This window comes from Athene cunicularia (assembly GCF_003259725.1).
Source record: "Athene cunicularia isolate RWA chromosome 20 unlocalized genomic scaffold, athCun1 chr20_part1, whole genome shotgun sequence".
Taxonomy (NCBI): domain Eukaryota; kingdom Metazoa; phylum Chordata; class Aves; order Strigiformes; family Strigidae; genus Athene; species Athene cunicularia.
Genome location: NW_020799125.1, coordinates 993100 through 1019024, shown reverse-complemented (window position 1 = coordinate 1019024; position 25925 = coordinate 993100). Strand labels below are relative to the sequence as shown.

The 25925-nt window shown below is 48.7% G+C and overlaps 1 protein-coding gene across 1 annotated transcript in view; it reads right to left on the bottom strand.

Annotated features, from left to right (window-relative positions):
• Positions 1-25558, bottom strand: part of KCNQ2 (potassium voltage-gated channel subfamily Q member 2) — a 46477-nt gene extending 20919 nt beyond the window's left edge. Inside the window, exons 1-12 of the mRNA XM_026862295.1 lie at positions 25515-25558; positions 24944-25034; positions 23602-23728; positions 22278-22453; positions 20298-20423; positions 17953-18063; positions 17192-17287; positions 16439-16533; positions 13089-13118; positions 8520-8588; positions 6488-6517; positions 824-877 (exon numbers count right to left, since the gene is read on the bottom strand). Of these exons, the coding sequence (XP_026718096.1) occupies positions 824-877; positions 6488-6517; positions 8520-8588; positions 13089-13118; positions 16439-16533; positions 17192-17287; positions 17953-18063; positions 20298-20423; positions 22278-22453; positions 23602-23728; positions 24944-25034; positions 25515-25558 (1049 nt within the window). The remainder of the gene's footprint in view (positions 1-823; positions 878-6487; positions 6518-8519; positions 8589-13088; positions 13119-16438; positions 16534-17191; positions 17288-17952; positions 18064-20297; positions 20424-22277; positions 22454-23601; positions 23729-24943; positions 25035-25514) is intronic.
• Positions 25559-25925: the final 367 nt, after the last annotated feature.

Below are 25925 nucleotides of genomic sequence, written 5' to 3'. Positions count from 1 at the left end.
ATGGCCATCAGACGGGTGCACTAAGGAACGCTCACTGGGAATTCTCTGACGCCGCCTAACAATCGTCAGCTGGATGACAAAGTTGAAAACACCGCTCATACGAAACCCTCTGCTCTAGCTATCTGTTCCCCACGGGATCTAGAAACCGAACCATTCACAATGCCAATGTCAACGCTAAGGGGAACCCGTATCCCCTACGTCTGGTGGGACAGGCTGAGATTAGTCCTTCTCTAGCTGCGTAGTAGAGGTGCTAGATAGGCAAGCCGTGGCTTCCAAAGGCCACAAGACTAGGAAAGGTCAATTTGCAGTGTTCAGAGAGCCAAAGGAACGGTGACTGAGCAGAGGTAGGAAGCTGGTATTTCTCATGCTACTAACTTGACAATGCTGTACAGTGCAATTCAATTTGCAAGGATTCCCTGGGCCCTGAGGAGGGATGGAGTGATAGGGAGGAAGGGGTCTCTTTTTTTTTTAAAAAAAAAAAAAAAGAAGAAAAAAAATATTTAAATTTTTAATTTTTTAAAAAAATTTCCATCATTTGTTAAACTTCAGTTCCCTCCTTCCTTGCTGAGCAGACACTGGCTTGCTAGCCCAGACCAAATTCCCCATCCTCATCTCTTTATTTCATGTGTCCTGCATGATTAGCAGACAAGGAAGCCTCTAATTTCTGAGCGGGCAATGGGGAGGCTCTTTCACCTTTTTTTTTTTTTACTCATCTAGTACCTCTATTAAGCAGAGAAGTGATCAGAACGGGTGGTAGCAGGGTAGAGGGAGAATGAGCCGTGCAGCTTTTGATTAGTTTCGTGCGACGCATTTCCCGTGGTACCTAGAGTTTCCTGAGCAGCATCCGCATAGTGACTCTCTGCACGGTTTGCTTTTACTGGAAATGAGGGGAGAGTAAAAATTAGACCTGGAAGCAAATGCCAGACAGGAAACTTTTGATTACTGACTCTAGGTTTAAAAGACAGGTGTTTTGAGGGCCGGGTTCATGACAGGATTTTTCTGTTTGAGCGTTAAGTGAACAAAAAGAAAAAAAAATTTAAAAATCAAGAGGGTTTCTGAAATTTGTCTCACTGTGGTCAATAACTGTCATTATCAGAAATGACGCATTCTGCATTGAATTGGTGGCATCGGTTCATCTACAGGTGATTGTGTCCTGCAGGAAGATGTTTTTCATCTGCATCGGAAACACAAAGTACTATCTTACTCCTCTAAACAGATAAAAAAAGACAATTTTTTTAATTGACTAAGCCATAGAGAGCCAAAACTTTAATTTGGAACTCCAAAAGGTTCAATTTTTTTATTTTTTTTTTTTAAAAAAAGTCACAAAGAGAGCCAGTCAATCTGTGAATTATTTGCACTTCTCATACAGGAAATAGCATTCTGTTAAGCCTGGCATTTAAAAAAATAAAAAGAGATAAAAAGGGGGTGTGGTGCAGTCCCTTATGGCAAGGGATTGGAATATCTGTGTTCAGGCGTGTTTTCTGTAACACTTTTTAGAGGGGCCCTACCACTTCTGGGGAGTTCCTGGCTTTGCGGAGGCACCACCACAGCTCCCAAATCCCAAAAGGCTGCTCAGGCACTGCCCCGCCAGCAGATCGCCACCACGACCAGGGTTCTCCACGCCATGGAGCAGCCCTCTACCTGTGGAAGGGTAATGACGTGGCCCCCATCACCCCACCTGGCCACCAGCGGGCATCACTTGCTGAGTTCATGGACAGATTGAAAAGGCTGAAGGGCACAAAACCCCCAATCTCGTTTTACACTTGAACTCGGCAATCGGAGGAGCTCGCGGGCACACACAGAAGGAATTTGCAGGAATTCCTTCTGCTTCATGGCATCCCGGGCAAGCTCAGCCGACAGCACCCTCTGCATCCTGGGGACTCCTCAGGTGCCCACAACGGGACCTACCCCACATCCCCAGGTAGTCCCGGGGACTGGTGGTGCTACCGGGGCTGTTCTGGAGCTGGGGTCTGAGCGCTGCGGTGTGGGAGGGGGATATTCAGCATGCAGAGCCTCGGGGAGACACCTGGGTTACTTCTCCTCTTTCAGTCTCCTCTGCAGTCCCTACGGAAAGATGCATTCCCTTCCGTGCAAATAATCTGCTCCCCTAAAGGCAACTGATTATTTCCAGATTACTGTCAGTCCCAGCATGAGTCTCTGACACCAGATTAATTGGTTAGAAGGTCAAACGCCAACCCAGGCTAACGTGGCCCATCGGGCTCCTGTGATTGACACCGGTTTCCACGGGCAGTAGTGGTTAGTAACACCTTGGACACCCTAGACTGGATGAGCAGGGGCCCACTGAGTCAACCAAAGGCATCCTCCAGTGCGTACAAAAGCCTTAATCACACCCCTGAACAGAGATATTCTTGTTGTGCGTATCTCAGACAGACATACACATACACCGATATATAGATACACGCACAGATATACATACACATTACAAGGTGGCCCAGTCCAGCATTCACTCAACGTGATGACCAAGGTCTTGCTGAGTTCATTAGGGTTGAGGACAAACCACAGCTGAGGACACCCTTCCAAAGAGGTTCCTCGCAGTACCTACAGGACTGAACTCATGCTGGACAAAGTAATCTGAGTTTTTTAGCTTCCCGGCTCCCTGGAATCCTTCTGTTTCTTTTTCTCCGATATCAATGTATTGTTATGATCGTTTGGTTCATTAATTTTTTTAGCTTTTCACCCAATCATATTTTGGAAAATACAAGAGGAAGAAATGTGGTCATGGACGCCTTCAGATGCTTATCAAACCATCTGTGAAAGAGCATCTGAAGTCCACATTTCATACTGGAGCCTCCGTAGTCCTGGCTAACCATATGTTTGTCTTTTTGACATTACAATCAGAAGACAAAATAAACAGAGACAAGATGCCACAGCAAATTTCCAGCCTGATTAACATAGGAGTAATCAAACCCCGTTGCCATGGATTTGCTGGCTTTCTGCAGCAGAATGGGTGAGAAAAGCCCCAGCAGAGAGCAGCTCTCCTTTCCCCGGGGTTGTGAGGTGGAAAGGACTCATATTTGGACCCAGCACAAGAGCAGCGTGGTCTCGGAGGCGTGATCAGTGTCAGCTGCTCCTTCAGCAGCAGCCAGCCCAGGGAGGGGCAGGGGCCACTTCCCCCCGCCAAGGCAGATGGGAGGGTGGACACCGAGTAGACTCTGTAAGCAGGGTTCTTTTTTAAAAAGGGAGGAAAATAAAAAGGGGGAAGGGGTATGCAGCGTGTAGAAAAAGGCCAGCATCTTTTCTGCTCATCACAGCCTGGGCTCCGTGTCACGGGGAGGTGAGCTCCTGTACCCCCCGAGCGGGTCAGCATGCAGCTTCCCGGCACTCGGTCACGGATGGATGCAGACAAGCTCGTGGTGGAAAACAAAACCAGAAACGATAGAGAAAGGACGTAACCTGTCTCTCAGATCGGCTGTCCCATTTTACACCAAGACCAAATCAAAAGTCACCACCATTCCAGGTGACACCGAGCCTCTGCCATGCTAACCCCATCGCCTCCCCACGTCCTCCCACCCCGGGCAGCAGGTCTGTGGGTGCTGTCTGGGCAGAAATCAGCACGGCTACAGCAGCACCGGAGTCAGAGGGCAGCACCAACGCTGGTGCAAGGGCAAGACCCTGACAGCGGCCCTGTGCACTGGCGGGGCGTTTGGGACGCTCCCTGACCTTGCAAGCCGTGCCAGCATCCCTTCGCTAACTTAAAATATAGCAAGATGCAAAATAGTGAAAAAGTCGTTTCTGTTCTGTTTGCTGTAAGGACTTTGTGGTGTGTCAGTTATGGAAAGAGGGGTATAGGAAATCAGCCACTCCCTACACGGAACTACAACGGGAGGAAGATGCAGCTATCTCCAGATGAGAGACCGTATGTTTCCTTACATCGATGGAAATGGAAAGCGGTGAATTCTTTGCCAACTGAAGCAGTAGAAGTGTGGTGCTTGGGGTCTGCTATGAGAGAAGATTCATCCTGAGAAGTTTCCTAAGTGAAACTCCTTTCCATCAGTGACAGACTAGGGCTGGATGATTAACTGACGGGTGGGCTGAGAAACGGGACAAGTTTTCTCTTCTAAGGGCAGGATGACACACTGAGCATCATCGTGAGACTGTTAGAAATCAGAGTGGGTGGGGGACTGGGGATGCGAATGTAGAAGATCCAGACACTTTCATTTGGTAAAACAACTGATTTGGGGCTCCCTGAATATAGGGACTACTGTGGAAATTTCCTTCCTGAGGTCTGAGACATTATCAGATGGAAAAGGGCAGCAGGAGCAAGTAGAATTGATATTGCCCTAACAAAACACAGAAGGAAAGAGCTTTGGTTCTGCTCTGGCAGCTGAACTGAACAACAGGGAAAGGACTCTAATGCCATGTACATGACAGCTGCAGACCCTCAGCTTAAAGATCTGGTTTAACATCTTACAGTGGAGGGCAACAAAACCCTCAGTGTCACAGGAGACAGATACTCTACAGGAGCAGGAAAACAGCATGTGGAAATGACCCCGATGAAGGAGCTATATACAGTAAAAAATACTCTGAAAAAGGGTAGAGAAAAGCTATTTTTACTTCTTTCTGTGACATGAGATTAAGATGTAGAAAATGAACAGGGTAACACCCGCAGCCTCTACGAAGAAACATATCTGAGTGTTTTAGTTGGTGAAAATGAACCCTGCCAGACAGGATTAAAAAATTAAAATTAAAAGAGATTTAAAAAATTAAGAGATTTAAAAATAAGAAATCAGACTTTTGCCTGCAACTGCAGGGATGCTGGCTGGTGTGACCCTATGAGAGACTGCTTGGTCCTAAGATTTCTTCGGCTGTGGAGCTGATCGGGTCGAAGAGAGATTTCACCTCGCTGCATGGTCAAACGCCTGTGAGAAACGTGGATTTACCTTTTGATGAATCCACAGTATGTCACTGGCTGAGACAGGGCAGGGGAGCAGCCAGGCCCCTGGGATGAAATATTGAGCCTCCTGATGCCACAGGTGGGTGGCCAAGATTTAAGCCTTGGTCTGCTCCCAGAGAGCATTTCCCACGTCATGCTCCCCGCTTTAATAAAGCTGGATGGAGTTCTCGCCGCACAGGCTGAGACCCCATGTAGGAAAAAAAATAAAATAAAATTCTGGATAGTTGAAACATGATCTTGGTGATTTGGATTATTTGGCAGGAAAGTGGATGGAGTGCTACGGAGGTTCTGCTTGCAAAGAAAAGCTCAAATGAAAGACAGAAAAAAAAAGTGGAGGGAAAAAAGGGAAGGAATGATGAAATTTTCCTCCCTTTAGTCAGCACCGTACCAACCCAGATATCTTTGGTTGGATTTTATGCCAGGGAAAAATTACTTTCTGGCCTCTTACAAGCTAAAAGGCACAGCAGAAAAGTTACCTGTGCAAAATGCCAGGCTCTAGTTATACTTCTGAAAAACATATTCCGTGTTTACAATATTTAGTCTGTAAGCTACGTTTTCAGATATGAGATGGAAGATCCGGAAGCCAAGCAGATGATCTCCACAGATCATCAGTTCTGCACCTCACCTCCCAACAAAAAAAAAAAAAAAAAAAAAAAGAGATTCAGTCCCAGAATTACTTCTTAAGAGAACTGGCAAAATATAGGACAAAAAAATCCTAGAGTTTAATACTTCTACGGGGATGAAAATATCCGTAAAGTATCCCAAATACCAGCCCTGTTGCTTTCCCTGGGACATGTGAACAGAGAAAAGCTCTCCCGTAGGTGAGGTTTATGGCTGGCCTTGGAAGGTGCTCGCCACGTCTCAGAGGGCGCCCGGCTGAGCACGACTCAAGGCGTGGAGGGAAGACGGAGCAGGGGCTGTGCTTCATCCAGAGGTTGTGAGGCCAAAGGGGATGGAGGGGGGGTGAAAGGGTGTCTCTGCCACGCAACGTCGTGCCGTGTCAGAGAGCCCTGCTGAGTCCCGCGGAGCAGCAGGTCCCCGCAGCCCCGTGCAGTGCCCTGCGGCAAGAGGAGCTCAGGAGAAGTTGCCACCTCGGTGACACGGTGATGGCTTCGTCTTCCCATGTCACCTTCGCCTGGCGTGGCGTTGGGTGAGGGGGACATAGGCAAAGCATCACCTACCCAGCGGCACTCACTGAGCCTGCATTAGAGTGTTCCAGCTACAACTCCAGCAACAAAAGGGAAAAAAAAAAAAAAAAAAAAGCAGCATAAACCAAAGCCCTGCCATCACCCCGGATAAGTGTCTGCCAGCTCTGCCCATGCTGCCCACCACTCTCTCTGGCCCCCACAGCCTCGCTATCCTCGCAGCTACAGCCCGAGGCAGACTGGAAGGAAGATATGATTTAAGGTCCAGCATACACGTAGATATATCGGACTGCCACAGCACGGAAAAAGCACGTTGATACCTAGAATGCTTCCCTCGATGGCGCCACGACATGGTACACACACGCACACACGTACATAGAGATCTACGGGTAATGCATGGGAATGGCGTGTTGGCAGTGATACAGACCTTGGCGATGGTTCGGGCTGCTGCTCTTTCCTTTAAACAGAAGCAATAGTACATTAGCATGGTGTCAGGTGGCAAAAGATGTTGCTGCTTCACTGTTAAAACATAACAAAAGGACAATACCAAACAATACAACTAAGTGGAAGCTGTGGACAGAAGAAAGGGAAAGGAGAACTTAATTCCTCGTGTTTCTGGCCCGGACAGAAGATCACTAGAGACTCACACAACCTCAGAGAAGACACATACAACGCACAGGGTTGAAGAGTTTATCCCAACCCATCTTTGTGCCTACGCATGACTCAGACACCTGATGGTCGTGTGATTTGTGTGAGCACAGGAGGACTTCTGTGGGCTCAGAGAGTGGCCCCCTTCATTTGGAAATGCACCGCCCTGAGTTGTTTCTGCAGACGGGGAAGGATTTGAACGGCTCCCATGACCCTGGTGCATTCGCTTCTCCTTCCTGGCCACTGGGACAGAGCTCCTGTCAGATCTCTTGATGTGTGGCTTCACGTCGCAGTGCCAACGCGTGCTGCTGGGAGGGGGACATTGGTGGGAAGCAGCACGGACCCCTGCCCTGACATCCTGACACCCCAGCTGGGGTTTCCACCTCCAAAGCCTTTGGCAGCTACTTTGCCAAAGTAGTTGGCAAAGACTACATGGAGGGAGTGGGATGCCACAATTTTTGTATGTGGTTTCCTACTCAGATCCCAGACCACCTGATTGCCCTGAAAAATCACTGACGTTGAGGACAAAGTGAGCCAAACACCTGCCAAAGGGCAGGCATAACACCACAAGGCAAGCTAAGGCCACACTGAAAAAATAAAAAATAAAAAATCTCACCTTCACTGACCAGGCATCTTGGTGGCATTTCCCTCCAGGAATGAGGGAAACCTGCCCTTCCTTCAACTACTCCGATTCACAACTTCACACGGGGAAATTGCATTTAATCTAAGGCCCTGAAGCAATCTTGCCCCTGCAGCCCCACGAGAGAGGGAGCAGACTGTGTTTCTCAGCAGATAAGGGTCTGCCTCCCCGAACACCAGACAGTCTAAGGGACAGACTGGACTGTGAGAAGTCCTGGGTGGGAGCAGCTCGATTCCATCTGAGCGTGATGCTGCACCAGCCCTGGCCCTGCCTCCACCCAGCAGTAACCGCTGAGCTCTGCACAGATCCCGAGATCTGCACAGACCCCGACCCCTCTCCCTTAGGCTGAAGGCAGCAGCCTGGAGAGACTGAAAAAAAAAAAAAAAAGTATTTTCTCCTTGCTCAGACAAGCGTGGAAGCCCGGCCCCAGGCACTAGCTCAAACACTCACATTATAGTTTGCGGTCTGACCCATGGGTCTACAGATCTCTACTCTCTGCAGAGACACACCAGGCAGGGCAGGTCCCATCCCATACCATCCCAGCTGGCCCTGATGCCACCAGCACGGCCAGTATCTCTCCACCCCTCCTGGGATCTGCACACTCCCCATTCACCAAATGGGGCGACCTCACCTGCTTAAAAAAAAAAACCCAAGAATTACCCATCCTGAGCACATGTTTAAGCTGCAGGACTCCTGGCTTTGTGGGGCAATCATTGCATACCTTACCACAGCAAGTTTAGCGAAAATTTCTCACCACTACAACCTGTTCTCAGGGGAGGCGAGTGAAGGCTGGAGGGAATGGGGAATTAATGAACACGTCGTGGGCCTGAGTCTCCTCTCGAGGGTGGTGAAGAGCAGAAAGGTCAGAGGAAAACTGGGAACACTACCTCAGTCAGACCCTTTGAAAATACGACTTTGTATTTTCAGTCAAGCACTGTAACTTTACTCCAGAGCCAAGTTAGGCTGAAGAAATTCATGCACAGCATGGGAGAGGGATGGGGAGGAGGTCGCTGAACGAACCACAAGGGACCAGCTGCCAAAACCTCTCACATCTTCAAGGCTGTCCATACGCAAAAGGCAGGAAGGAAAAACAACGAAATAAAAAAAGAAAAAAGAAATAAAAAGGTTGCAAAGTGTGTGCTTTCCAATCTCTCTTAACCCTGCTGCTAACCTGAATGTCAGTCCCGATTTGCTCTTCAGGTTCCTCAGGAGCTCCAGCTGGTTCAGAGGTGGGATGAGTCTAGAGGGAGAAAATAAAAGACCATTAATATTTCAGGCAGAGCTGATTTTAGAGCCTCCTGTCTTGGAAACTTTACCCGCTGCCCCAGCCTTTCAACTAGAACCAGCTTTGTGCCACCAACTGCAACTGGGGGACAGCTTGGGAAGGACAGAGAGGGGTTTGGCTGCTACTTCCAACAGTGTCCTAAGGCAGAGCGGTGGGGGAAGAGAGAGAGAGTGACAGCAAGAGAGAGAGAGAAACTTGTCTGCACCACCGGATTTTGAACCTCCCAGAAAACAAGCAGCTGCCAGGGTTTCTGAGCAGCGCGGTGGTGTTTTGCCTGGAGAGGTGTTTCACCACCTGTAGTTTAGTGGTTGGCATTGCTTTGTCTGGAGGTCAACGCTGCGGCTGTGTGTTAAGTGAGGAAGCTCCAGTTTCGGAGGCAAATGGGAAAACTCAACCCTGCTGCTCTTGGGAATGGGGGGAGGTATGGGAAGGAGCAGCTTGTGGGGCAGAGAAAACAGGGACCCGCGGTTGGGAGCATCCCAGAAGAAACAGCAATGTGCTCCGGGGTCAAGTTTAACAAATTTCCTACTGCACGTGTTAAATTTTGTCCCAAAATGAGGCAAAACCATGTATCATTGCCTTCTAGGAACCATGGATTTCCTTCCTTTCTCAAGAAGGAAAAGGACCTGAAAAAAAAAAAAAAAAAAAAAAAAAAACAAAAAACAAACACCCTGTTGCCTTATCCTGGTTTTGTGCTAAAAGCCACTGAATTAGGTCCCACATTCACTTTTGGCTTCTTCCCTCAGACCCTGGGAGACGGGGGCTTACTCCACAAATATTTCACGCTGTTATTCGCAGTCAGGTTCTTCAACCAAGAGAGATGTCAGCTGCAGGTGTCGGGGGGAGGGTGGAGGATCTGCACAGAGTTGGGAAGAGCAGCATCTACTTTACGCTTGGGGACTTCACTGGGGGTCAAGGCCAAGGGGGCTCATCCCATGGCTTGTTTCAAAGTCCCTCCTAGGCCACCAGCGTGCCCGTGTCAAACTGCCCAAGTGCCACACGCCATTGCTGTGCCCAGAGGGTACGAAGCAGCCGCCTCCAGTCCCGCTTGCGGGGAGCGAGCGGGAGGATGCGCCGACGCAGGGACGACGGGGAGGACAAGGGGGGGCTGGAGGGCTGGGCACAGCTGCCCACGTCCCTGCGGTCGGGGCCTCAACCCCAACCAGGCAGTGTAGACTTATGGCTTTGCTGGAAAATGAACCACGGAGGTTTTAATGAAAGCAAGAAGGACCTACTCAAACTGTCCCAAAACCGCAACTTCAGGCTGGAAGGAAAGGGGTGCGAGTGCTCGCAGACTAACAGGCTGGTCTCAGCTGAGGTGTTGTAAGAAATGGGGCTGTTGCTTACTGTAAAATAAAGGCAGAGATATTTATGCCCACATTTTTTTCAGCCGTTATGAGACCAACAGTTTCACAGTTTTCCTCTAACTGAAAAAAAAAACCCAAAAAACAACAAAAAACCCAACTCAACTGTAAAAGCTTCTCCTCTGCAAGCACAAAACTCATCCTCAAAAACACAGTTGTTCAGCAAAGCAGATTTGGTGTTCACAAGATTGAGGCAATCAGAAAATTTTCCAATCCTAAATATGGAGAAAAGAATAAAAATAGGCCTGAAAATTTTGGCTCAGCTTCCCGATCCAGCTCTGTTCACTTCCATCCAGAGAAGAGCACATCCTGATCTGATGAATTAATGATCCTCTTCACTCAAGACGTCAGGAAGAAGCTGACCTTGGTGCAGTGAAGCGGTGCACGAGTGCTGAGCTGTCACCTCCCTTCAAACCCGCTGTAGGGTTGGCAGATTCCGTTCCAGGATGGGAGAAGGTGGTGCATAAAATCAAGCACAAAGTGTACTCCGCTAGCGAAGGCAGCACGACTGTTCGTTGGCGAGTTAAGTTTCTCCGGGAGGCCCATACCCAGCAGAACACAGGACAACAGCCCCACTTTCTCCAGCTGGGATGCAAGTCTCAGAGCTGAAAAGCTCATTAGCTCACTAGATTGAAGGATTCGGGGTGCCAAAAGGAGATCGCATCGGCCCCTAACACAAAGTCTACGCTGTGCTGAAGGTGGCCGTCTCTTGGGCTGCCACAGATGTTTCCATGCAAAGGTAAAGACACACAAGCAAAGACAGAAATTCACTGTTTCTGTGGTAGGGTGATGGGCCTGGTATCCGCATGGTGGAAAACCCCAATGTTTTACTAAAAAAATAAATATTAAAAATGTAAATTCATCCACATACTTGACCGGAGATTTAATCTGAATGGAATGCTCAGCCTAACCTGTCATTGCAAGAGCAGCTTGGGGAACAGCTACTGCATTTCACCAGCAGCTCAAAGGAAAGGCAGGACCCCACACAGCACTTGAACTGAGCTTTGCTGGAGAACGCTGGTCGGAGGACACCCCGCACGGGCGTGTGTGGCCAGGGGACACGTGCCACAGGTGCCACTGTGTCCTCCAGAGACGTGGCCAAAGCCCCTCCGGCTGGGGCATCTCACGTTTTCTCTCTCTCCTCCTGGTCCGTGTGTCACTTGTTAGCAAGGGAAGCACGTTTTGGTTAAAAAGGGAGTTAGGTGAGAAGATCCGCACACCACGGGGACACACAGAGCTCATGCTACCCACCACAGCAACAATTCCGAGCCGCCGGCTGCTGCAGGGGACCCAGCGGTACCTCCAGCTGCTCCCAACACCCCTCCCAGGTCAGCACAGAGAAACGCCACGCTCACGGGGTGCTGGCTCCCCGCATCCCAAGGGAAGGCAAATTTGCTATTCGTGATAGCACAGATAACGTTCAAGCATCGGGGCGGGGGGGGACAGTAGGGATATCATGCCTCCGGCCAGGACATCATGGAAACCCCACAACACGAGGAGGGCAGCAGCACACAACAGTGGGTGGGAGCACAGAGGAAAACGCGCACACGCCACGCCACGCACGCACACAGAGACGATGATGATTTTTTTGAACAGCCCCAGTATGAATAATTAGGAAGAGGGTGACAAGGAGATGGATGCTGGAATGGGATGGGGACTTAAATGAGTCTCCATGCTTTGTTGGAGTCCCTATGAGGAGCCAATTTTTACCCTAACCATGACTTTATGTCTCCAGCCTAAGCTGTTTTTCATAACTAAGAACATTTATGAAACCCATAAAATAGTTTATTATACAAAATGGAAGTGGCACATTCTTATTTCACTCCCAGCCATGGAAAAACATCTGATTCTCAAAACAGACTGTTGTTCAGCACAATGGGAAAACGCATTCAGAATATTATATTTGCAATTCATTGATGCAATTTGCTGTAAATTAACCACACAAAGTGTTAAGTGCGATTTACTAAGGCGGTAAAACTTGCATCTGTGAAAACTGGAACCAGGTTTGGAAATCAGGCACTAAATCACATCAGCTCTAACAGCATGAATGCATCTAGTGAGGATTTAAACAGCTCTGAGAACAGAGCTTGGCCCAGTCTTGAAATGCAAGGCATTTATTCCCCAACTTAAAATACTGACTTGACTACACCTTCAAATACCCACCTCGCATAAAATATGCCTGTGATTTGAAAATCTACTCTTTCCTGCAGAATCTGAGATAATATTATTTATCATCAATCATCCACAGCCATATACAGGTCTTCGCGTTGGGATTGCTCCCAAAAGATTAAGTCCCAGATTGAATAATGGGGGCTAAGAACTGCTTGGCTCAAGGTCAGTCTTGGAAAAAAAAAACCCAAACAAACGAAACGGAAAAGCCCTGCTGAGATGGGACATCCCTTTCCCAAAAATCAGACTGGATTACTAGAATAAATGCATAACCATTTCAGTTTAGCATTCCAGATCTCTCTGTCCTCCGGACATTGTCCTCAAAAGCCGCTTACTGCGATTTCACTCCGTGCTACCACTGACGTGTCCCACGGTGCCACCACACCAGCAAATTCAGCAAACCTGGTGTTACCTGGAGGGCACAGCTCCTCCAGCACGAAGTGAGATCAGTGACACGATGAAGGACGGGAAAAGAGGGTTGGAGAAAGGGGAACACGCAGGAGTGATGGCAAAGGGAAAATGCAAGTATGACTGGGGAAATTTTCTTGTTAAGCATTGTATGAATTGGAGGAAGTTGGCAAGACCATCAAGAAATCATCCTTAAAAAAAGCAAGCTTATCAAGCGCTCTCCCATTCTCCTTCCTCAAATCATCATTCTAGCAGACAGTTTGCCAACACTTGCGAGTACCAAAATGTACACGGAGGTGCACGGAGTTACTCTGTAGGCAGCAGGATTGGGAGCCTGGTTTGGGCTTTCACTCATTCCTTGGAAAAAACTGATCTTCAGAGTTTTTTTTTTTTTTTTTTTTTTTTTTTTTTTTTTTTTTTTTTTTTTTTAATTAAAGGCTTTGCATGTTACAGTCCCAAACGAAGAACAAGGAGTGACATGACACACAGTTTCAGAGTCACATGCACTTCATACCTGGAGGCACCGTACGTTTGCGTTTGCGTGCTTTTCAAGTGTTTTCACCAAAGAAAACCAAAGGGATAAGAGAAAGAAAAACAGGGAGGGGGGAAAGGTGGGGTGGAGGAAAGGGGAAAAGAAACAGAATAAAGAAAATTAGCATATGAACGAAGTGTAACCCCGGGAGCAGATGCGCTGTGACCAGGCTTACAGGTGAGCAGGGGAGCCACCTCAGAAACCTCTGTGTGCCCACGTCACCCGCGGGGACAGGCCGCTGGCACCTCGCTCCAAAAGCAAATGGGCACCACAGAGAGGGGAAAATGTCAGGGCCTCCAAGAGAGCTTTCATGAGACCCCCAAAGCCCTCGGTCCCATCCGCCAGGGCCTCCTGGGACTGCGCTGCTGACGGGCATGATGAGCCGGTGGGTTTTGTTTTCTTTTTAGTGGAGACCAATATAGGAACGCAGTCGAGATCAAGGCCCTGTTCTCATGAGGGACAACAAAGAGCAATATTTTTTTTTTTTTTTTTTGCAAATCCAGTGGCTGATGGGTAACAGGTTACAACGTCTGGGCGCACCAAGCTACGTGTGCACTTCAAGCCCAAACCACACATGCACATACAGGAGCCTGGTGCGTATCTCAGATTTGGTTCTACCACGTTTTGAATTTCAAGATGAAGTCTGAGATTCTCTCAGAGGCCACCACGTTTTCCCCAAACGAGCGAGACTAGCTCTACTGCAGTGATTTAAGTGATGTTCTGGAGACACGTCAACTCCTCCAAGGCACGCGTAACAATTTTCTCGTATCAAGCAGCCGTGGGTTTTGGCGATGCCTTGGGAGGACAGGTAAGCTCCAGTCACAGAGCTCTTGCTGTGAGGAGTAAGCAGCCCGATGTTGAGCAGAACGGGTGCCAAGGGAGCGGTGACTGCAGATCACCCCCAGGCACCCAGGAAAGAGACAGGGATATTGTGTTCCTCCAACCCACTTCCTAATTCAGCGCTGGGCTCGACAGTGCTGCTAAGGCTGCACCGGCACAGGGCTGCCAGCTGGCTTAGTGAAGTGGGTAGACAAGGATAGATGGACAGTGTGAGTGATGGAAGCTGCAGCCAGAACAGACAGTTACCCCACTTCTTTTTTTTTTTAATTTTTTTTTTTTTTAATTTCCCCAATTAATTTACCTGTCTGCATCCCAAACGTATTCAAGAGGATCGCTGCTTTCTTGGTAAAAAACCCAATTTGACTAACAGCTGAATCCATCAGCGCACACACACCTCGCTCTCCCAGGTGATGTTTACTTCGCCTGTGCACAGACAGGAGTTGGGATTTAAGGGTGAAGCTGCGAGAACAGAAAACTGTGCCCAGGGAAGCCCAGGGTGATGCTGCTGCTTGGGGCCAGCGTTGGGAGCAGCACCCACAGCGTCACCCAGCAAAACTGCTGCGCCCCTGCTACAGCTTTGTCCTGGCTTTTTAGTCAAGATAGCTGGGCTCTTCACCAAACTACATTTTTTGCTCTTTCTCCTCCCTGAAGTTTTCATTTAGCATCTTCTGGAGCTCTTTAGCTTAGTTTTCCTCCTGCATACTAGCTCCATGGGAAATACAGATTAAGTAGCAGGTAATTACCCCAGTACATCCTCACGCAAAAGGGGGTCACTGTATGTCTGGCTGCGTCGTAAGTTCAGTCTCTCAAAGAGCAGTAGAACCTGGCCAAGTCCACTGAAATCAGCCCCTGGCTTTCTACATTTTGCAGCAGACTTTGGGCCAGGCTCCTGTCCTCATCCTCTCCAGTAGCTGATCTCAACCAGCGCTGCAAATGTACAGCAAGAAGGTCAAATACTGGGAGTGAGAGTTTTGATGGGTGGGTTGAATGCTACTGGAAAATTTTTTTTTTTTTTTTTTTTTTTTTTTTTGGCAAAACCTTGAAGCTGGTACATAAATCTCTAGGGCAAGAGCAATCGATCAGACACACACTGGGAATGAATTCCATGAAAACTTACTGCCCACAACAACGTGACTTCCAACTGGTTTTTAAGATGGTTTAACAGGCTGGTTGCTGCGTTTCAAATATGGGCTAATGCTTACCCTAGGAAATATATCCAGACTGTCTGCCCGAGGGCTAAAAGGCACCAGTAACATAGGAAAACAGAAAGGGATTCACACCTGCAGTGGCTCAACCCGACACTGGACCACAGCCCTGCTTGGGAGCAGGGAGATGGGGCACAGGGACCCCCATCACGCCCAACAAAACACCATGAAGCCACGGGAATATCTAATGAACATGTCCAACTCCTCTACAAACCCAGAGAGATCTGGCTAGCCCGTAAAACGTGCCAGAGAGGGATTCATGGCCCTGAAATGGAAAATGAACAGCAGTGTTTTGCATTTTAGCTCCTGGGGAAGCCTCCTCCTCACTGCCACCAACCCCAAGAGTGACACGGGGGATGCGGTGCTTCCCCACGTCCCAGAGGGCAGCGAGGCATGGCAGGAGGACTCTGTCCTCATCTCCACGAAGCTCCAAATCCCAAGAGGCTGTGAATTCCCACAGCACTGCTACAACCTGTGTCATTTCAGCTGAAAAAGCTGCCTGGGTATGATGACGAGTTATCTCTCCCTGAAGCAAGCCAGACGGATGCTGCTAAAACACAGCGGTGCTTTATCAGCGTCATCCGTCACGGCTCTGCCGTCCTTCCCTACTCATGACAACAGATCGTGATGGATAAATGAAACGCAGGAAATTGGAAAACGCTCACTGAATCCCGATTTGGTTTTTCTCCTCTTGGAGGGAAAAAAAAAAAAAAAAAAGTAAGGAAAGGAAAGGGGGACCTGAGGAGAGAGCTGGGCCAGTCAAAGGAGAGACAGAAGTTTGCTGAAAGGCAAAGGGACTGTTAGAGACCAGGTGGAGCAGCAAGGAGAGCCCAAGCAAGGGCACAAGGAGGGTTTACCTACAATCCAGGGCAGCTCGGGAGGTCTTCACACCTGGGCACGGCAACTGTCACAACACATTGCAACTACCAGCGGATGTGGAGAAATAAAGGTGAAAAGAAGAGCACGTACACACACAGACACAAAAAGAAAAAAAAAAACCCAACAAAACAAAAAACAAACAAAAACAAAACACAACAGGGAAATTAAAATCAAGTCAAAAAGAAATACACCAAAAAAACCAAACAAACCAACCCAAACTAAAAAATCCTCCAAAAGAAAAAGAATCTATCAGCCCTTAAGAGCTGTGGAAAACAACTTTTTTCAACCTAATAAAAAAAAAAAAAGTAAATAAACAAATGAAACTATATATCCAGATAACAACAATAAATATGGAGACAGTGGCATCACGAGGAAGGCAGTGGAAGGGGGAGGTGGAGGAGGAGGTACCTGTACATGGGGACGGTGACGGTGCGTTCGTAGTACTGCCAGGTGGAGTGCAGGTCCGTCCGGGACAGGTTGGTGGCATAAAATCTCCAAGCCGCCTGCAGAGAAAACACGTTGGGACCCTCTGTTTTCCTTGATTTGATACGTGACAAATTTGGGGCGGTACCAGGCCAATCCTGATGACGTGAGCCCAGCTCAAAACGCTGTGGGTACCAGGCACTGGCTGTCAGGTTAAGGCCAGGTATCAAAGAGGTGTTGTTGCCCATTAGAGAATTAAAAAAACTTGGAGAGAGAGAGAATTAAAAAAACTTGGAGAGAGAAGGAGCAGGGAAATGTAAACTGACTCTTAATCTCAGCTCTCTAAGACATACACCAAGGCCAGCCTTCTGCACAGACATCTGTCATGGTGAAGAAAACGCTCCCGATCGTGTCTTTGTATCAGTATAAATATTCTCTTTGGGGGAAAAAAAAAAAAAAAAAAAAAAGTTTGATGAAAACAGACTGTCCTAATGCATTTGTCTTGCTGTGCTGGGCTGGATTTCATTCCTCTTCTCCCCCAGATTGCCTACCACAGATGCTATTTTCCCATGGCTGATTTCCTGGCATTTATTCGCAGACAAGACCAGTCACCAGCTGCTGTCTCACACCTTACACACACAGCATCCATTTTTCACCTGCCCATCACCTCGCCAACTTCTAAAAGTCCATTAAGCCTCCCTAAAATCAGGGTGATGCAACCCTGGATGTGCTCCCCACCTGAATCAGGCCCGCTGCTGGGTTTCGCCTCTTCTCAAAGTGTTTCTGTCGATGCTGCTCTTGAACCTTCAGAGCAAACCCCGAACCCAAGATGCCCTGGGGAAGAGAACGGAAATCTGCAGTTAGCAGGGTGTTAGCTAAGCTTCCACTTAAAAATTGCAGCCAACTTTCCCTCCAAAGGTTTGTTCTGGCTCATTTTTTTGCTTCAAACGTACAGGGGAAGGAAGAACAAGGCTTCAACTGAGGCAGCCCTGGCAGACACGCTCCCCGTGAAGGGGCAGCAGATTGTTCCGGCAATTGGCTGCTTTTCCCAAACTACCTCCAGACAGCTGATAAAATACAAAATAACCACACTGCGCTGGCGTTCAGCAAATCATCCCCAAAGGGGAAAATCAGATCCCTGCGACACACTGAGAAGCGCCGCGAAAGGGACCGAGGCAATTTGCTGAATGGGCAAAAAATCACCCCTAGGAACAGACCTTGACAGGAAAAAAAAATAGTTTGACTCCAATAAATATTTGTGCCGTGCCAAATCTGGAGTTTCCACCCCGTTTGCTCATCAGCACTGTGTCTCAGCTGTGGGTATTCAGACGGGGTTTCCCCCTGCTCTCCCCGTTTTCTCGACAGCCACAGAGCAGTCGCGGTGGGGAGCTCTCTGGGTACGTCACGCTGCTGGGTGTAGCTGTTGTGTTGCCACCAGCTCCAGGGGCCGGGGACAAAGCTCAGCCCCCTCCCAGAAAGACGCTGCAGCCTCTGCTTACGGCAGGAAGGGCGAAGAAGGAGACGCCGATGAGCGTGAAGGTCGCTGCCAGCAGCCGCCCGTTCCAGGTCTGCGGGTACTTGTCCCCGTAGCCGATGGTGGTCAGAGTAATCTGCAGGGAGGAGATCACCACACAGCCCCGGGTCAGACAGCCTTAAAACTAAACCCGCACGGCCCAAACTCCCGCAACACCAGAGTGGGGCGAGGAGGAGCCAAGGTCACCGCCACGTGCCCCGAGCTGACCACATCGATGCCCTCACACCCGGGACAGCGATGCCACCCTGCCCCCCTGCTCCGCACGCCGAGTTTTCACACCGGTCGGGAGAGTTTTCTTGCCTTTAGCTGCCACAGAGAGAGCTGCCATCTGGTGCAGAGGCTTGCGGCAGCTCGGAGCCTCCCCCGGGAGACGGGGTTGTGCCTTGGGCAGGGGAAGGGAACCGGCACAGTTCCCCCAAACTCCCTTTCGGCACCTCACGGAGGAACACAGGGCTTTTTGCTTGCATAAAGATCTGATGCTGTTTATTTCTAATCTTCCCAACCCTGCCGGTTGCCCTTCCTATTTGAAAACACCGTATTAGCCCAACAGGATGAATTGCGGCTGCTTCACGCAACCTGACTTTGGGATGTTGTTTCCTCTCCGCAGTTTTATTGCAATGCACTGAGAGAGTGCTGGCAAGCTGCTGTGTGCATTTTGGGGAAAAAGCTGAGAGATTTGTTGGAGACAAAGAATACCCTGAACTCCAAACTGCAGGAAAAGATGCATTTTCCCATGTCAGTGCATGGACATCACTAACGGGTAATGCTGGGTAACCCCTAAGGCTTCCAAGAGGACTTGGAGAGCCTGGGATTGGCAGGACAAGGCAGGGAGAGATGGTTTGATCAGGAAAATCTTTGAGACTTCTGCTCAAGGGACCCCAACGTTCCCTGTGACAAGTGGCAAGTTGTCCCCATCCCACAGCCTTTGGGGACAGAGCTGGGCCCTGGGACGGGAGCTGACACTGTGCTGATGTGGCTTTGGAAACCTCATGCATTCAACTCAGAATAAAATCACTTTTACACAAATGGAAGTACGATCCCCAAGCGCTGTTTAATTGGACCCACTAAAAGCCCTATCAATTAGATGCCGTTTTGACGAAGCGGTTAGAAAATGCATCTACATGGCTACTCCTTACTGAAACACAAAGTTGAAGCAATGCTCTCTCCACAGTCACTGCTAAGTTGGTTGACAAATCTTTTTATCATTTATACAGACAACTACAAGGATTGGATCCACTAAGATCTGAACCTGAAATTTGATTTATTTTGCCCATCTCTTAACATCTGTCTGTTCCGGACCCGTGAGTTGGACGAGGACAAAACCCGCTTATTTTAATGAAGCTCAAATTTTACTCTGAGCTCTTCAGCGGCAAAACAGTCTGGTGCACCCCGTGTCCCGAAATGAGCCTCTGCTGAGGGCTCGCACAGCCTGGGAAGCAGGAGGGACAAATCTGCACATGGTTGTCCCTAGACTGAGCTTTAATCTGGGCTGTCACTTTTTCCTCATTGTTTATTTTCTAGTTATGTCCAATTGGGCTTTGTTTTTATTTTTCTGTCATAACCAAGGGGCTTGAAAAGCAATTTACTGCTTCTTTCCCTTTGTTGGAACAGAGGAGCTGCTTGATCAGCTGATTCCTCCCCAAGCCTGTTACTGGGATTTGATCAGATCTGGGATTTTCATTACATGCTTTGTAATCAAGGCCAAACTAGCGCCACAGTGTCAGAGCAGAAGAACAATAACACAAGAAGATTAAAACTTCATTAATTCTCTCTTTGTTAATCGGGTAATCCAATAATTCACATGCATATGCACACACAGAGCAAACTCAAAGTATTGCCCTTTCCTCCTTTGTCAGCGAGATGTGAAAGGGGAGTGCTTCCAGCGCTGAAGTCTTTCTGGTACTTGGATTTATAAAATTTATTCCAGCGTGTTTAACAGCACGTTGCCCAAGTATGATTATAAATAATTAAAGGGCAGCAATACTTGTCAAAATGATGATCAAAGCGCCCCGTAGCGTGGGGTCTTTATCTGACCTGCCTCTACTGTCACGACAGAGCTCAGTCCCACGACTGAGAGCACCCAAGCTCCCCGTTTCCTTGCAACTCCAGTTAATCCAAGAAATCCCACCCTCTAACATTTTCTAGGAGGTTTATTTAAGAAAAAGAGCTAAATGGAGTAGCCTGGAGCCATTTAATAAAAATGTTAACTAAGCACTCTGTGAGTCAATTCCTCACATAAGTGATAGAAGATGGAGGGTTAATGGACATTTTATTTTAATAACCAGCAGCTGTTCTATGAAAATTACTTACCAGACCCCACCAGAGTGCATCTGCATATGTATCAAAGTGCTCATTTTCTCCTTTCTCGGCCAAGTATACCAGGAAAGAGGCCAGAATGAGGCACAGGAAGCCAATATACCAGGCAGTAATCAGCTCCTGCAAGATCATTAAGGGATAGAAGAGAATAATTGCAATCCTAGTGCACATCTCCAAAAGCTGAGTTACTTGCTTGCGGTTGGATCTGATATTTCCCTGCATTTGTTTAGGCTTTGGAGCTGCGGTTGGAGATCAGCAGTCCTCCCACTCTTTGAGATGGGACCGTGTACTGGTGGCAGCCCTGCCACGCACAAGGGGCAAGCCCCATCCTGAAAACCCCATGATCTAAACAACATACAGCAAAGGGAGAAGGAAAGGGAGGGTTAATAACTCCATTATTTCAAGATGTGGAACTGAGACTAAAAAAAAAAAAATATTTCTGTAGTTCACGCAGGGAAGTGGGGATACAACTGAAATGGGAACTCCCAAATCCCTGAGGGGTTCCTTCCACTAACTGGGGAAGAGCTACAAAGCGGGGGTCTGGAAACAATACCCCCCCAGTTTCAGGCAAGTTTTAATTCACAATTCACAGAAGCAATTGGTTTTGAGTGAAGTTAATACAAGGGTGGACAAGAGACCCACAAATTCCTCATGATTTTTACCTAGTTCTGGAAAAGCTGGCTAAACATTTCAATGGAAAAAAGTGCAGGAAACGGGAAGAAGTTTAAATTCATAACTCAGCAGCAGGAAACAAAGAATAAATGATCGATAAACTCTTCCCAAACTGAAGAAAGACCAAGGTGCCTTACACCAGGGATCAGTCCTGCGACCGGTCCATGATCTCACGTGGGGAAGAGGAACCTGACACAATAACCGTGGCTGCGAGAGGCTGCTGCTGGCAGGGTGAAGCGTGTTCATGGTTCTGATGGAGCAGCAGCAACGAAATGATGAGGGAGAGGAGGCCTGAGCAGCGATGCGCTTCCAGAAACGCATCCACTTTGAAGGGCGCATACTAGACGAAGAGCTCGCAACACCACCCGTGCTTAACGGGGCTGCTGGCTAATTGCTAACTCTTCGAAACGAGCTGTATCGGTGTGCAGGCGGGCTCTATTGAAATGCTGGGGTTTCAACCCCAAGCCCCAAATTAAGGTTGACACATGGGTGGTTCCCACAGCCCTTCACAAAGAGGGGTGAGCTTCCCTTTAGGCTTCCCCCCAGGGTGGTGCCGGCCTGGCAGACAGAGCCATTGGGTAAAGGAGCCCCAGGGGTCCCACACTGAGTAACCCAAGGTCAGGTGTCCACTGAGGGATAACAGCTGGGACCCCTTGCAGACAGGGGCAGTGTCTGTGTGTGAGGGGGATGCCCTGTGCAGAGTTCCCTGCTGGGGAAGGACCTCCTGCCTCCCTGGGACTGGGCTCCAGGCAGTTCTGGCTTTTGTAAACGCGGGCTGTGCAGAGATTCAGTGTGTGGCTTCCTTGGTCTGATGTGTTTGGCTTGTTGACTCGGTTCTCTCCCGTCCCTTCTACGGGAAACTGCATTTCACCATTTATCCCACCCATTGCTGGTCGTGCGGTGTCGTTGTTGGGGTCAGTGGGATCGATGTCGATTATGTATAATGACTGACTTGTTTGTACCCCCAGCGCTCACCCATGGACTGACCCTTCTGTATCAAATACAATTGGGTTATTGGTTCATCTTTCTGCTGGCTGTGTCCTTTATGCTAGGCCTGATAATTGGCAAAACATCTATGTGTAAGATTCCCTGCAAATATCTACACAGCTCTCCCTTCTCTCCCAGCTGAAGGGCTCCATCAGACTGTACATCTCTGACTTTGCATTGCTCCCCGTGTTACCTACAGTGTCTTTCCAATCTCCCCAGCTCTGGGAGATGTTTGGGGTGGAGAACTGAACCAAAGCAGTGTCTCTGGTGGGGGAAACATGAGCAACTCAACGTCCTTGCTTGGGACCTGCTCACCTTACTGTGGGCATAGACCACAGAGCCCAAGAGCTTCCAGGTGCCGCCCCGCCGGTCCATGCGGATCATGCGCAGGATCTGCAGGAACCTCAAACTCCTGAGGGCCGAGGTGGCAAAGACGTTCCCTTGGGACCCCGCCGCCAGCACGGCGATGGATGCGATCAGCACCATGATGTCTGCAAGAACAGAGGGCACAAAAAGCTGCTGAACCACTACCAAAAGGAACAGCACTCCTACAGCCACTGGCAGCAGAAGGCTGGGCATGAAAGGGATCAGTGGAATCTTGTGCTGGAAGGACACAACACAAATTTTAACCTAGAGGACTACGCACCTTATGGAAACATCCTGGTTTCCATCTTCACACTCATCAAACCCATAGAAAATGTGTCAAATACTGCAAAGCCTGAATTCTGGTATGAGATTCAGTGTTAACACTGCTAAACTGGATTAAATCCTTGCAAAATTCACGCCCTTTTCTAACCAGCCACAGTTGCCTGCTACACCGTGCTGGCCAGAGGTGTGAATTCCCCCGTCCAAATGGGGAATGAAAACCTAGCGGTTCACCATAGCAATCCTAGGGTGCTCACAGACAAAGAAAAGCCAAGAAAAAGGCCAAGAAAGAAAAAGCCTTGCTCTATATATCCCAAATTTGAGGATCCTGAACCCCTAGTTTTCTATGAAAATTTTATAGGAGTGTTTTTCTGTGGAGTAAGCTAAAATCCTGCGTAAGACCATTGCCAGGTCCTGGACATCTGAGAGCAGGATCCATAGCAAAAGGCACAGCCTCTGCCCACTCCTTACCCCATAAAAATAACTGCTGTGCACAGATGGTCCCTTTCACACGAGGATCACCAAGCACTTCACAAACAAGAATTAATTAAGTCTCAGAACTCCCTTGTGAGGCAGCTCACTTTGCCAGGGAAGACAAAGTGAGACACAGAGTTTCAACAACTCATGAGTGATTCGGTGTCGAGGTCGGACGCGGGATCACAGCATCCCAGCTCCTACGCTCAGCTTCTCCTAGCTAACCCCCCGCTCCCCTTTCTCTGGTTGTGGGCAGTTGTCAGCGCTGCCTGGGATATGCAGGGCAATAGGATGGCTCCCAGGTCTGCAGAACACAGGATGGGCCTTGTGCAGAATAACAAAAAAATATGTCCACGGATTAGGACTCTTGCATTTGTGCTCTTTCCCTTCACAAGGTGATCACGAAGCAGCTGAAGATCAACCCCCAAAATGCACGTAAGAAACCAGAGCATCGTGCAAGCAAACGCCTGCGATAGCCATTTTGGATTGGGAAATCCCACGAGGGGGGAACAGGTCTTACCGATGACACAGAAAGGCTTGCGGGCAAATTTTAACCTTCCCCTCCAGCCCCGGTATCGGCAGCAGCAGCCAGCTGCCCAGATCCTCACGAAATATTCAACCCCGAACACCACGATGGTGACGATTTCCTGCAAGGGAGACAACACCATTAGTTGAGAAGGTAGCGTGATGGAGAACCAAGCACAAACCCATAACCTCGACTCTGCACACCTCAGAAAACATCACAGAGCTGTCTGCACCATTAAACGGAGAGCCCAGGCTTGAAAGATTGACAAATCTTTTGTGTTTTTCCTCAACCTGCCCTGAGATGGTGAGAGGTACTCCACATTGTAGCCGCGAACTAGAGTTTTACACCTCGTATTGTGTCCTCCATCGCAGGACTGATAGGCGCCTGCTCATCTCCCCAACATTAGTCTCCAGGACTTGACTAAGTTAATGCTGAGCAGCTCAGGGAAGACCAGAGATGGGAATCGCTGGCTACTCCATCCTAGGACTCCTCACAGGGGATTTTGGTTTTTTCCTTAGCAGACTGGACTAGTTGTCTGTGTGCTGGGCTATCTGGTGCAGGGATGGTGGAGATCCTCCATCCCTCCGATGCCAAGCGAGCAGGCAGCTCTTCCCATCCCACCCAAACGCCCTGCGCACGCTCCCTTCCCTCTGATTCCTTTACTAGCGGCGCCTGCCTCAGCTTTCTCATGTGTCCAACTTGACAACGCTCTAATTAGTCTGCAGCGCCTTTTGATGTCGACGTAGGGCAGGGACTAGGGAAGAGGAAAAAAAGACAAAAGGAAAGGAGCCGCGCGAATCCGGCAGCCCCGTGACGTGGCGGCGCGTGCAGGATCTCTGCTGGCTCCCGATGGCAGGAGCCACGTTGTCAGTGCGAGGGATGCCGGGCTATTTAAGGAACAAAACTCTGCAGCTTGGATGGTGGATCAAATAGTTGCAGGGACGTTATAGTGTGGGAGAGGCGGCAGCTACGCAGGCTGCTCCCTACGCGAGCATCCCTGGCTTTAAATATTGAGGGCTGCTGGACACCCAACTGTTTTTCAGTTGGGATCAGCCTTGCTGCTGCGTTTTGCAATTGAAGATAAATATAGAAAAAACTTTAGGAAGAAGGGTTTTATAGGATCCTTTAAAATCTTTTTTAGTTTATTCCTGATACAGATTTCTCCATTTCATATTTTCCCTATTTCTTACCTGCAGGTCCCAGCGATTCTCTTCTCACAAGTGACAGTTTAAATTCTTGCCTCAGTTAAACGCCCCCAACCTCAGCTTTTTGGTGTGGTTTTTGACTTTGTTTTAACGCCTCACTGATGGCTTCATTTGCAACCCCCCACACTTACCAGGATGTATAGGGCCCCTTCTGAGCTGTTCTGGTACTCATCAATGGTCGAAAAGACAGACAGCACCAGGCAGGAGAAAACTAGTAGAAAACTATAGAATAGAGAAATTAAAAAAAAAAAAAAAAAAAAAGAGAGAGAACGTCAGTCTTCAGAGCAGGAATTTTTCACACTTCATCAAACGAGTTCAGAGAGCATTTCTGGACTTATTTCTCTTATTTCTCTAGGAGTATTTACCGTGCTGCTGCTACACCACCGCGTAAAAAGGGAAAGTCTCTGGTTTTACCAACTGGAAGGGTTATATGTGGATGGACACGCTGGACTGCTCCCAGTTTAGCCAGTGCTAATCCAACTCCCCTCCCCGCTGGCAGCTCTGATCACCTCCGACATTATTTCCCCCAGGAACTGTCAACTCTCGCTGCAATGTGCTTTCAACAAGCATGCAAAAAGGGAAATGTATTATTGTGAGAAGAGGCGAGCAGCCTGCTGATGAGCAGGAGCGCAGGCTGAACACAAACCCGGAGAAAAACTCCACTGATGCTCTGCTTATGCATTTGCATCTGCAAAAGCTCACACGGGAGTGGTGCTGCCTTTCCCATCTTTGCCAGGGTAGGACATTTTTGGGTGGATTTAATGTTCCTGCACTCCGGATTAACTCCTTACTGCCTGGGAAGGCTGGTGACTTTTTCGATTTGTTGTAATATCGCTGGGAGGTGGATGGTTGTTTCTCTGCTCTTCTGTGGCCAGACATGGGACACAGCAGGGGTTTGATCCAGTCTAAAGGTGCTGATCCAAGCCTTGATGCTGTTAGGACTTCAGTATGAAGCCAGAGACACCCTGCCATGGGGAGAGAGCTCTGTCCCAGCCCTGCAGGACGCAAAGGAACACCATCATTCTGCGAGCTGGGGTGACCCAGCTTTGATACCAGCTCTCTTAGTGTCTTTTATTCACCCCTTACAGCATGTGTCCTGGTCTCCCTGACGTT